Source organism: Lampetra planeri, chromosome 71 (assembly GCF_965212315.1).
Source record: "Lampetra planeri chromosome 71, kcLamPlan1.2.h2, whole genome shotgun sequence".
NCBI classification, from domain to species: Eukaryota; Metazoa; Chordata; class Hyperoartia; order Petromyzontiformes; family Petromyzontidae; genus Lampetra; species Lampetra planeri.
The window spans coordinates 1,173,216-1,185,512 of NC_136176.1; the positions used below are offsets into that span (position 1 = coordinate 1,173,216).

Consider the following 12,297-nt stretch of genomic DNA (forward strand, 5'->3'; position numbering starts at 1 on the left):
ACCCACCTGGGGCCAGAGGTCGCAACCGGGTACCCGATACCCGTACCCTACCCGATACGCGGCTACCCGTACCCGGCCGGGTACGGGTAGCCGTTTGCGACCATGGTGCGGCCGGGTACGGGTAGGCCGTGAGTCACTGGTGAGTCACCGTTTGTCACTCATTTCGGGTAGGGTACGGGTAGCGTACGGGTACCCGTACCCGGCCGGTACGAGTGAGCTGTGAGCTTTGTGTGTGTATGAGTTGTGTGAGTCGGTGTGAGTCAGTGTGAGTGAGCTGTGTGTGAGTCAGTGTGAGCTGTTTGTGAGAGTAAGTCAGTATGAGTGAGTCAGTGTGAGTGAGCTGTGTGTATGAGTGAGCTGTGTGAAAGTCAGCTGTGTGTAAGAGTGAGCTGAGTGAGCTGTGTGAAAGTGAGCTTTGTGTGAAAGTGAGCTTTGTGTGAAAGTGAGCTTTGTGTGTGGGCCGAAATAAAGAGCCTTCTTTATGGATCTTAGGAAGACAATAGCACCTCTTTTGCCCACTTCAGCAGTTGCTTCTTGCTGTGGTTGTCCCACCTAATGACGGACGCTTGTGTTGAGCCCAAGATGTTGCGATTTAATTTATTTTTATTTTATACCTACGTGACTTTACCGAAAGAACCAAAGAGTATGGATACCTGCAGTCACGAAAACTTCAAATCTAACATCACTTATTCAATGTTTGACCCTTATAGACAAAATCAGATAAGTATTCATTCTAAATTATTGAGTCATTTTAACAAAATTTAATTACTGCACTGAAATATGCTGCATCAGGTTACATCGAATTAACAAGAAGCTATTTTTAAAAATACACACCGTCTGCTTAACAGTATATGTACAACATACTATTGTGTCATTCAAAACGAGTAGGCCATTGCATGCTGGCGTTTGGGTCAAAATTGATGAAATTCTAAACATTACCTACAAACTCCACAACCAAGATGCCACATCAACCATTGCCCGCTACTGACAGGCTCTTGTCCACATGCAGGCCAGTGCAGGGCCACCGGTGCAGGGCCACCGGTGCAGGGCCACCGGTGCAGGGCCACCGGTGCAGGGCCATTGGTGCAGGGCCACCCGGTGCAGGGCCACCGGTGCAGGGCCACCTCCTTGTGCCACACAGGGGCAGCTGCTACTTGGGGATGCTCTTCGAGTGTTTGAGACGAGATACGATAAAAAAACTCTGAATTTCCGAGGTGATTAAGCAAGCACAATAAAAATGCAATGATAACATAGCAAAAGCTTGGGAGCTTATTGGCTATCTCTCCTGGTTAGAGATCTACGCAACCCACAGGTCCACAAAGACTGGCCGCTCTTACCCTGCAGGTTGCACCTAGAAATTGAGTTCAACTTCACATTCTTGTAATTAAAGGCCTGTGACAATGGTGCGTCTATTGGAGCGACATCGTCTCAGACTTACACATCTACCGGGTCTCCATTTGACTTTGTATTGTCTCGGAGGAAGTCCACCCACACCTCCACTTCCACCAACTGCTGGGAGTTGCCTTGCTCTGCCTCGCAGTGAGAATTATCCTCCTGCTTCACGTTGCCTCCATCGATGTGAAGGTCCGATTTTTGAGTTGACTCTTCATCTTCACATTTTACCTTCACTTCTTCGCTTTTCACCATCACTTCTTCATATTTCACCTTCACCTCTTCATATTTCACCTCGATACCTTTAAAAGTGTCCAAGCTGGGATTTTCTTCCGGTTCTTGTTTCATGAGGGATGGGCTCATTGCAGCACTTTGACTTTCACAAGCTGATTTCAGACTCCACTCCTTGTGAATCTTCTGATGCTTGTGTGTTCTCTGGTGTCTTTGAAGATTTGATGACTGTGAAAACGTCTTCCCGCACACACTGCACCTGAAGGGTTTCTCTCCTGTGTGTGTTCTCTGGTGTTGTACAAGAGCAAATGAAACTGTAAATGCCTTTCCACATACACTGCAATTGAAGGGTTTCTCTCCCGTGTGTGTTCTCTGGTGTTCTACATGAGCAGATGACTGTGCAAACGCTTTCCCACACACACTGCACCTGAAGGGTTTCTCTCCTGTGTGTGTTCTCTGGTGTTGTACAAGAGCAGATGAAACTGTAAACGCCTTCCCACACACACTGCACTTGAAGGGTTTATGTCCCGTGTGAGTTCTCTGGTGTATTACAAGAGCAGATGAACGTGCAAACGCCTTCCCACACACACTGCACTGGAAGGGTTTATCTCCTGTGTGTGTTCTCTGGTGTGTTTTAAGAACAGATGACTGTGCAAATGCCTTCCCACACACACTGCACCTGAAGGGTTTCTCTCCAGTATGTGTTCTCTGGTGTGTTACAAGAGTAGATGAAATTGTAAACGCTATCCCACACACACTGCACCTGAAGGGTTTCTCTCCTGTGTGTGTTCTCTGGTGTATTACAAGAGTAGATGAATGTGCAAACGCCTTCCCACACACACTGCATTTGAAGGGTTTCTCTCCTGTGTGTGTTCTGTGGTGTGCTCCAAGAGAAATTGAATGTGCAAATGCCTTCCCACACACACTGCACTTGAAGGATTTCTCTCCCGTGTGTGTTCTCTGGTGCATTACAATAGTAGATGACTGTGCAAACGCCTTTCCACACACACTGCACTTGAAGGGTTTCTCTCCCGTGTGTGTTCTCTGGTGTATTACAAGAGGAGATGAAAATGCAAATGCCTTCCCACACACACTGCACTTGAAGGGTTTCTCTCCTGTGTGTGTTCTCTGGTGTTTTTTAAGAGCAGATGGATGTGAAAATGCCTTCCCATACACACTGCCCTTGAAGGGTTTCTCTCCCGTGTGAGTTCTCTGGTGCCGTGACAAAGTACCAGTACGATCCGTGCTGTATGCACGCTGGTCGCATTGTTGCCTTTTTGCACCGAGCCGCGCCGAGTGCCTTTGCTCCATTAGAATAATTCTGCAGAGGAAGTGACAGCTGCAGACAGAAAAAAAATATCAACACCATCTACACGTCAGTATTGATGTACAGAGGAATGCATATATACAGTCACACATCTATACTTCTTCTTGGTTCTTTCGGTAAAGTCAGATTTGCTGTATCAAGTGACTCACTTGATACAGCAAATCTGGCTGTGACTGTATCAAGTGAGTCACTTGATACAGCAAATCTGGCTGTGACGGTCTCACCTGAAGACGGAGACTTGTGTTGCCTCCGAAATGTCGTGATTTTTATTATTTTATTTGTATTAATTTTAATTTCATTTTTTACCTACGTGACTTTACCGAAAAAACTAAGAGTACGCTCTGCAATGCTTAGAGCTGTTAACAGCGTGCCGGGAGATTTTAGGTGGCGTTTCGCTCCTGGCCGATGAAGCCATTGGCTTCTCGGAGTTCAATACATATCCGTGCGAAGAATGGGTACAACTGCTATCTTAAATATAAAGCAGAAATTACATGTTTGTTTGAAGCAGCAAAAACTCTACAACGCCGAGCTCTGGCGTCACAGCTTATGCTGTCTGGAATTTCTAAGTAAATGCGACTATTTTCGGATCACCACGTCATTCCCTTCCTGAGTGGCCAAAACCGACCTTACGTAAAAGTGGGTTAAGGTTGAATTGAGTGAAAATATCCGATTTTGGTGAATTGATTTGTTTCGGCTTTTTTCTTTCTTGCAAGCATCAATTTTTTCAGGGTTTTTCCGTGAAATATAAGGGAATATGAAATTAATCCAAGACAAGAATCCAAGTCCCGGGCGAAGCCGGAGAGTTAAGCTAGTTACTAATAAACCCCAATGATCCAATCGAAATTAGGGATCGTTGGGGGGGGCACGTGCCACCCTACCCCCACTGGCTCCACCACTGTCACACTGGGCATGGTTCACAGGTGGTGGTGTGTCCAGACCCACACCTGGCCACCTTCACCTGCTCAGTATTAATGCTTCCTTACTCTACCAAGAAATTAATTGAGGATCAATCAACATCGCCGAGGCTGCGTGTCTCTCTCTCTCCCCGTCGTGAGATGTTAACTACCTCTCCTGGCATACAGGAAGTCGTGCGTGTCTCTCTCCGTCGTCGCGTGGATTTCCCTCCGGATCCTCCTGTTGTCCCCACTCCACATGCAGAGAGTGAACACCACCACGCTGATGACAAGCCTCACCTTGTTGTTGTTGTGGGCTGGTCGCTTCTGAAAAGAAGAGCGGTAGAGCAGCTAAAGCGGGCTTGGCCTGGTAAAATAAAAACTGTGTGAATATTTAAAACAAAACAAAGTTACAAAGTAGTGAGCCAGGTCAAGACAAATTAAACTTAAGCGAGAGAATTGAAGCACAAGCGATCAGGCAAGGGCAGGAGGCAAGGCCTAGCGTTGTAAAGTTCTAACTTGAACATCGCTTCCATGCTCGCTGCTACTCAATTGACATCCCTACAAGAGAGAGAGCGAGGCTCTACCTCGGTAAACAACAACCATCACCATCAAAACAACCACCACAATCAACACAAGCACCACAACCGCGATGAGAATTTCTCACCTCGGATATCAATGCACGGGCGAAACGGCAGCTTCCTGTTATCTCGCTACGTCACGCGGCAGTAGGAGGTGACATGACGTCGCTTGCAGGGCACAAGACACTCACTCCCACAATGAGCGGCTCTGTAACTTAAATACATTATGCTAATCAGCCCGGCCAATCCGTAGGAGCTGTGTGTGTGAGTGAGCTGTGTGTGTGTGCGTGAGTCAGTGTGAGTGAGTCAGTGTGAGTGAGCTGTGTGTGTGAGTGAGTCAGTGTGAGTGAGTCAGTGTGAGTGAGCTGTGTGTGAGCGTGAGCTGTGTGTGAGTGAGCTGTGTGTGTGAGTGAGCTGTGGGTGTGCATGAGTCAGTGTGAGTGAGTCAGTGTGAGTGAGCTGTGTGTATGAGTGAGCTGTATGTGAGTGAGCTGTGTGTGAAAGTGAGCTGTGTGTGAGAGTGAACTGTGTGTGTGAGTGAGCTAAGTGTGTGAGTGAGCTGTGTGTGAAAATGAGCTGTGTGTGAGAGTGAGCTGTGTGTGTGAGTGAGTTGTGTGTGTGAGAGAATGAGCTGTGTGTGAACTGTGTGTGAGCTGCGTGTGAGTGTGTGTGAATCAGTGTGTGTGAATCAGTGTGAGTGAGCTGTGTGTGTGAGTGAGCTGTGTGTGAGAGTGAGCTGTGTGTGTGAGAGAATGAGCTGTGTGTGAGCTGCGTGTGAGTGTGTGTGAGTCAGTGTGAGTGAGCTGTGAGTGAGTCAGTGTGAGTGAGCTGTGTATGTGTGTGAGCGAGCTGTGTGTGAGTGAGCTGTGTGTGTGAGTGAGCTGTGTGTGACAGTGAGCTGTGTGTGTGAGTGAGCTGTGTGTGAGTGAGTCAGTGTGAGTGAGTCAGTGTGAGTGAGCTGTGTGTGAGTGAGTCAGTGTGAGTGAGTCAGTGTGAGTGAGCTGTGTGAGTGAGCTGTGTGTGAGATTGAGTTGTGTGTGAGTGTGAGTCAGTATGAGTGAGTCAGTGTGAGTGAGCTGTGTGTATGAGTGAGCTGTATGTGAGAGTGAGCTGTGTGTGTGAGTGAGCTGTGTGTGAGAGTGAGCTGTATGTGAGTGAGCTGTGTGTGAGTGAGTTGTGTGTGTGAGAGAATGAGCTGTGTGTGAGCTGTGTGTGAGCTGCGTGTGAGTGTGTGTGAATCAGTGTGTGTGAATCAGTGTGAGTGAGCTGTGTGTGAGAGTGAGCTGTGTGTGAGAGTGAGCTGTGTGTGTGAGAGAATGAGCTGTGTGTGAGCTGCGTGTGAGTGTGCGTGAGTCAGTGTGAGTGAGCTGTGTGTGAGTGAGTCAGTGTGAGTGAGCTGTGTGTGTGAGTGAGTCAGTGTGAGTGAGCTGTGTGTGAGTGTGTGTCAGTATGAGTGAGTCAGTGTGAGTGAGCTGTGTGTATGAGTGAGCTGTATGTGAGTGAGCTGTGTGTGAGAGTGAACTGTGTGTGTGAGTGAGCTGTGTGTGTGAGTGAGCTGTGTGTGAAAATGAGCTGTGTGTGTGAGTGAGTTGTGTGTGTGAGCGAATGAGCTGTATGTGAGCTGTGTGTGAGCTGCGTGTGAGTGTGTGTGAATCAGTGTGTGTGAATCAGTGTGAGTGAGCTGTGTGTGTGAGTGAGCTGTGTGTGAGAGTGAGCTGTGTGTGTGAGAGAATGAGCTGTGTGTGAGCTGCGTGTGAGTGTGTGTGAGTCAGTGTGAGTGAGCTGTGTGTGAGTGAGTCAGTGTGAGTGAGCTGTGTATGTGTGTGAGCGAGCTGTGTGTGAGTGAGCTGTGTGTGTGAGTGAGCTGTGTGTGAGAGTGAGCTGTGTGTGTGAGTGAGCTGTGTGTGAGTGAGTCAGTGTGAGTGAGTCAGTGTGAGTGAGCTGTGTGTGAGTGAGTCAGTGTGAGTGAGTCAGTGTGAGTTAGCTGTGTGAGTGAGCTGTGTGTGAGATTGAGTTGTGTGTGAGTCAGTATGAGTGAGTCAGTGTGAGTGAGCTGTGTGTATGAGTGAGCTGTATGTGAGAGTGAGCTGTGTGTGTGAGTGAGCTGTGTGTGAGAGTGAGCTGTATGTGAGTGAGCTGTGTGTGTGTGAGTGAGTTGTGTGTGTGAGAGAATGAGCTGTGTGTGAGCTGTGTGTGAGCTGCGTGTGAGTGTGTGTGAATCAGTGTGTGTGAATCAGTGTGAGTGAGCTGTGTGTGTGAGTGAGCTGTGTGTGAGAGTGAGCTGTGTGTGTGAGAGAATGAGCTGTGTGTGAGCTTTGTGTGTGTGAGTCCGTGTGAGTGAGTCAGTGTGAGTGAGTCAGTGTGAGTGAGCTGTGTGTGTGAGTGAGTCAGTGTGAGTGAGCTGTGTGTGAGTGTGAGTCAGTATGAGTGAGTCAGTGTGAGTGAGCTGTGTGTGTGAGTGAGTCAGTGTGAGTGAGCTGTGTGTGTGAGTGAGCTGTGTGTGTGAGTGAGCCGTGTGTGAAAGTGAGCTGTGTGTGAGAGTGAGCTGTGTGTGAGAGTCAGCTTTGTGTGTGAGTGAGCAGTGTGTGAGAGTGGGCTGCGTGTGAGTGAGCTGTGTGTGCGTGAGCTGTGTGTGAGTGAGTCAGTGTGAGTGAGCTGTGTGTGTGAGTGAGTCAGTGTGAGTGAGCTGTGTGTGTGAGTGAGTCAGTGTGAGTGAGCTGTGTGTGAGTGTGAGTCAGTATGAGTGAGTCAGTGTGAGTGAGCTGTGTGTATGAGTGAGCTGTATGTGAGTGAGCTGTGTGTGAGAGTGAACCGTGTGTGTGAGTGAGCTGTGTGTGTGAGTGAGCTGTGTGTGAAAATGAGCTGTGTGTGAGAGTGAGTTGTGTGTGTGAGAGAATGAGCCGTGTGTGAGCTGTGTGTGAGCTGCGTGTGAGTGTGTGTGAATCAGTGTCTGTGAATCAGTGTGAGTGAGCTGTGTGTGTGAGTGAGCTGTGTGAGAGTGAGCCGTGTGTGTGAGAGAATGAGCTGTGTGTGAGCTGCGTGTGAGTGTGTGTGAGTCAGTGTGAGTGAGCTGTGTGTGAGTGAGTCAGTGTGAGTGAGCTGTGTATGTGTGTGAGCGAGCTGTGTGTGAGTGAGCTGTGTGTGAGAGTGAGCTGTGTGTGTGAGTGAGCTATGTGTGAGAGTGAGCTGCATGTGAGTGAGCTGTGTGTGTGTGAGTAAGTTGTGTGTGTGAGCGAATGAGCTGTGTGTGAGCTGTGTGTGAGCTGCGTGTGAGTGTGTGTGAATCAGTGTGTGTGAATCAGTGTGAGTGAGCTGTGTGTGTGAGTGAGCTGTGTGTGAGAGTGAGCTGTGTGTGTGAGAGAATGAGCTGTGTGTGAGCTTTGTGTGTGTGAGTCCGTGTGTGTGTGTGTGAGTCCGTGTGTGTGTGTGTGAGTCTGTGTGTGTGTGTGAGTCTGTGTGTGTGTCTCTCTGTGTTTGAGAGACTGTGTGTGTGAGAGTCTGTGTCTCTCCGTTGTGTGAGTCTGTGTGAGTGTGTGTCTGTCTGTGTGTCTCTGTGTGTGTGAGACTGTGTGAGCGTCTGTCTCTCCGTTGTGCGAGTGTGTGAGAGTCTGCGTGTATGTGTCTCTGTGTGTGTCTCTGTGTGTGTGAGAGAGTCTGTGTGTGAGAGTCTGTTTCTCTCCATTGTGCGAGTTTGTGTCTCTCTTTGTGTCTCTCTGTGTGTGTCTCTCTGTGTGTGTGTCTCTTTGTATGTGTGAGAGTCTGTGTGTCTGAGAGTCTGTGTCTCTCCGTTGTGTGAGTGAGTCAGTGTGAGTGAGCTTTGTGAGTGAGCTGTGTGTGAGATTGAGTTGTGTGTGAGTGTGAGTCAGTATGAGTGAGTCAGTGTGAGTGAGCTGTGTGTATGAGTGAGCTGTATGTGAGAGTGAGCTGTGTGTGTGAGTGAGCTGTGTGTGAGAGTGAGCTGTATGTGAGTGAGCTGTGTGTGTGAGTGAGCTGTGTGTGAGTGAGTCAGTGTGAGTGAGTCAGTGTGAGTGAGTCAGTGTGAGTGAGCTGTGTGTGAGTGAGTCAGTGTGAGTGAGTCAGTGTGAGTGAGCTGTGTGAGTGAGCTGTGTGTGAGGGTGAACTGTGTGTGTGAGAGAATGAGCTGTGTGTAAGCTTTGTGTGTGTGAGTCCGTGTGAGTGAGTCAGTGTGAGTGAGTCAGTGTGAGTGAGCTGTGTGTGTGAGTGAGTCAGTGTGAGTGAGCTGTGTGTGAGTGTGAGTTGTGTGTGTGAGAGAATGAGCTGTGTGTGAGCTGCGTGTGAGTGTGTGTGAATTAGTGTGAGTGAGCTGTGTGTGAGCTGCGTGTGAGTGTGCGTGAGTCAGTGTGAGTGAGCTGTGTGTGAGTGAGTCAGTGTGAGTGAGCTGTGTGTGTGAGTCAGTGTGATTGAGCTGTGTGTGTGTGAGTGAGCTGTGTGTGTGTGAGTGAGCTGTGTGTGTGAGAGAATGAGCTGTGTGTGAGCTGCATGTGAGTGTGTGTGAGTCAGTGTATGTTAGTCAGTGTGAGTGAGCTGTGTGTGAGTGAGTGAGTGAGTCAGTGTGAGTGAGCTGTGTGTGTGAGTGAGTCAGTGTGAGTGAGTGAGCTGTGTGTGTGAGTGAGCTGTGTGTGAGCGTGAGCTGTGTGTGAGTGAGCTGTGTGTGAGAGTAAACTGTGTGTGAGCTGTGTGTATGAGTGAGCTGTGTGTGAGTGAGCTGTGTGTATGAGTGAGCTGTGTGTGAGTGAGTTGTGTGTGAATGAGCTGTGTGTGTGAGTGAGCTGTGTGTGAGTGAGCTGTGTGTGAAAGTGAGCTGTGTGTGTGAGTCAGTGTGAGTAAGTGTGAGTGAGCTGCTGTGTGTGAGAGTGAGCTGTGTGTGAGAGTGAGCTGTGTGTATGAGAGAATGAGCTGTGTGTGAGATGCGTGTGTGTGTGAGTCAGTGTGAGTGAGCTGTGTGTGTGAGTCAGTGTGTGTGAGTCAGTGTGAGTGAGTCAGTGTGAGTGAGCTATGTGTATGAGTGAGCTGTATGTGAGAGTGAGCTGTGTGTGAGAGTGAGCTGTGTGTGAGAGTGAACTGTGTGTGTGAGTGAGCTGTGTGTGAAAATGAGCTGTGTGTGAGAGTGAGCTGTGTGTGTGAGTTGTGTGTGTGAGAGAATGAGCTGTGTTTGAGCTGCGTGTGAGTGTGTGTGAATCAGTGTGTGTGAATCAGCACCATACAGTGACATCCCCGATGTTACTACAGAGACGTAAATAACGTCTCTACGGCGTATAAGCCGACGACAACCACAACTGGTAAATAAGTGTGCACGTACCTCTCGATGGGGCCAAAGGAAACGTGGCGGGGAAGCCCTACAGAGCAGGATCCCGTCCCAGAGAGAGAGAGGGGACGTGCTGACACGGAGTAGTGAAAGGTAAAAACAACGAGCCAACCTTTACCCTACCTTTTACCCTCACCCCATACAAATAACCCGATTACAGGGTAATTACTGGGGTACTACTACACATGAACAAGGCTTATGACGGTGAATGCTAGGTAGAGCGCTTTATTCATCTATAGAATACTCTCGATGATTCCAATGTTTAAATGGAGGCCACGGACTGCGCCATGGAGCTTTTAGCGAGCGGTAAACAAGGTAGTAGGTAAACAAGGTGTTTGCCGGGTAAAACTTCGCAATACCTTTACCCTACCGATTACCTTACCCCTTGGCATGTCGACACCTTTACCCTTTTACCCGGTAAAAAGGGTAAATTACCTTACCTTGCCGAGGCCTACCCGGAGGACATGTGAGCGGGTGAATGTGGTGGGCGGGTGGATTTGGTCGGTGGGTGGATGTGGTGGATGTGGTGGGTGCGTGTGGTGGGTGAGATGGGTGGATGTGGTGGGTGAGATGGGTGGATGTGGTGGGTGAGATGGGTGGATGTGGTGGGTGAGATGGATGGATGTGGTGGGTGGATGTGGTGGATGTGGTGGGTGGGTGTAGTGGGTGAGGTGGGTGGATGTGGTGGATGGATGTGGTGGGTGGGTGAGATGGGTGAGTGGATATGGTGGATGTGTGTGTGAAAGTCTGTGTGTGTGAGAGTGTGTGTGTGTGAGAGTCTGTGTGTGTGAGAGTGTGTGTGTGAGAGTGTCTGTGTGTGAGAGTCTGTGTGTGTGAGAGTCTGTGTGTGTGTGAGAGTCTGTGTGTGTGTCTCTGTGTGTGTCTCTGTGTCTGTGAGAGAGTCTGTGTTTGAGAGTCTGTTTCTCTCCGTTGTGCGAGTCTGTGTGTCTCTCTCTGTGTGTCTCTCTGTGTGTGTGTCTGTGTGTGTGAGAGAGTCTGTGTGTGTGTAGTGACATAAAAAGGGAGGCTTGGGGCTCTGGGACCCTGGGTGGGCCAGACGCTTAAGCCTCTTGGCACCAGGCGTTGGGTTCCCAGGCGGGTCCAGATGCTTAAGCCTCTTGGCACCAGGCGTTGGGTTCTCAGGCGCTTAAACCTCTTGGCGCCGCCAACGGGGGGGGGGGGGGCTGTGTGTGCTCTGTGGGATGTCTGATGGCGCACACGGCCCCACCCCTCGTTGGACCAGGCATAAAAGGAGAGCTCCCTGGACGATCAGGGCCCAGTCTTAGCTCAAGACCCAAGACCCAAGACCAGCCATCGGAGGACCCTGGGACGATGTGAGAGCCAGTGGTGGGACTCTGGAACTCCCGACTCTACGACCTTGTGAGGGCGAGTTGCAGAGCGTAGCCAGAGTAGAGTATCTAGGCTGTGTACCTAGGCTGTGTACCTAGGCTGTAACAGAGTATCAGGACTGTTGGAGTGTTGTATTGTAATAAAGAAGTTACCTCTACAAGTGTCTCCGGAACCTGTTACATTTGGCATCAGAAGTGGCAATGGAGACAAGAAGTAAGCCACGTACCTTCAGTCCTGACGGCGATGTTGAAGAGCAAGCGGCGACGGGGCAGCCAACTCGGGCCGACAACGACGCCGCACCGCCGGCTGAGCAGTCGTCCACCACACCTGCCGATCCTCCTCCAGCGTCGGGAGCAGCAATGGAGGAAACGCTGCTTCGCCTCACCGAGCTGCTCCACGCCACCGTCTCCATCCTGGACGACATGCGTCGCTCACAGGCGGAGACAGGAGAGAGAGAGGCGGCGCAGCGGCCGCGCCATTCCGCCGGCTCCAACACAAAGATGGCAGCCGTTCCCGCCGCAAATACATCCGGGTGTGTCGTCACTTCTGCCGGGGGAGCAATGACCGCTGGGAGCGACATCACTTCCGGGCCCAGCGTGGGCCAACCAAACGACGCCGCGTCATCAGCGCTGCGTCCCTCACCGCCGGGTGACAGCTGTCTGCAACCTAGCATACCGCGTCATCAGCGCTGCGACCGGACAGTGAGGGCGCCATTCTTACTGTAACCAGTGCCGGGGCCGGCACATCGACCGACACGCTAGTCGCCGCCTCTGCTGCTCTGGCCAAAGGTTGGAGGTCGGGAGACCAGGCCCCTGACACTTCGTACATTTACGCGCTCCGGATTAATGATTTTTTTGTTGACATTTTCTTCGTTGTCGTCGGGGAGTCGTGACTGTTGTTGGGTAAACTGTGTGGAGCTTCGCTCGTGAGTGTTGTCAATGTGTGTGCGAAACTTTGCTTGTGATTGTTAACAATGTATGGTTTGTATTGAGCTTTGTTCGTGATTGTTAATGTATAGCTTGTGCTGTCATTGTTAACGATGTATAGACTGTATGGGGCATTTATCTTGAGATGATGACATGCTGCCAAGGATTTGGAATTGTCAGGCTGGCTCTCAAATATCTTGGGGTGCAGATCCTGACCACAATGGGCCAGCGGGTGTTGCGTGTCTAACACGAGAGTTGTGGTCCCGTCATG

At 50.1% G+C, this 12,297-nt stretch overlaps 1 protein-coding gene across 6 annotated transcripts; it reads right to left on the bottom strand.

The window, feature by feature from the left end:
• Positions 1 to 583: 583 nt before the first annotated feature.
• LOC144737536 (uncharacterized) lies at positions 584 to 11,528 on the bottom strand. 6 transcript variants are annotated; one of them, XM_078620267.1, is made up of 3 exons: positions 11,327 to 11,528; positions 4,017 to 4,170; positions 584 to 2,962 (listed from the first exon to the last, which is right to left on the bottom strand). In XM_078620267.1, the coding sequence occupies exon 3, from the start codon at positions 2,932 to 2,934 to the stop codon at positions 1,435 to 1,437; it is 1,500 nt and encodes a 499-aa protein (XP_078476393.1). In that variant the 5' UTR covers positions 2,935 to 2,962; positions 4,017 to 4,170; positions 11,327 to 11,528; the 3' UTR covers positions 584 to 1,434. The 6 variants fall into 6 exon arrangements, with proteins under 6 accessions (XP_078476393.1, XP_078476392.1, XP_078476389.1 ...); XM_078620266.1 differs by lacking the exon at positions 11,327 to 11,528 and adding an exon at positions 4,511 to 6,993 and having other exon boundaries at positions 4,144 to 4,170; XM_078620263.1 differs by lacking the exon at positions 11,327 to 11,528 and adding an exon at positions 4,511 to 6,993 and having other exon boundaries at positions 4,017 to 4,210.
• Positions 11,529 to 12,297: the final 769 nt, after the last annotated feature.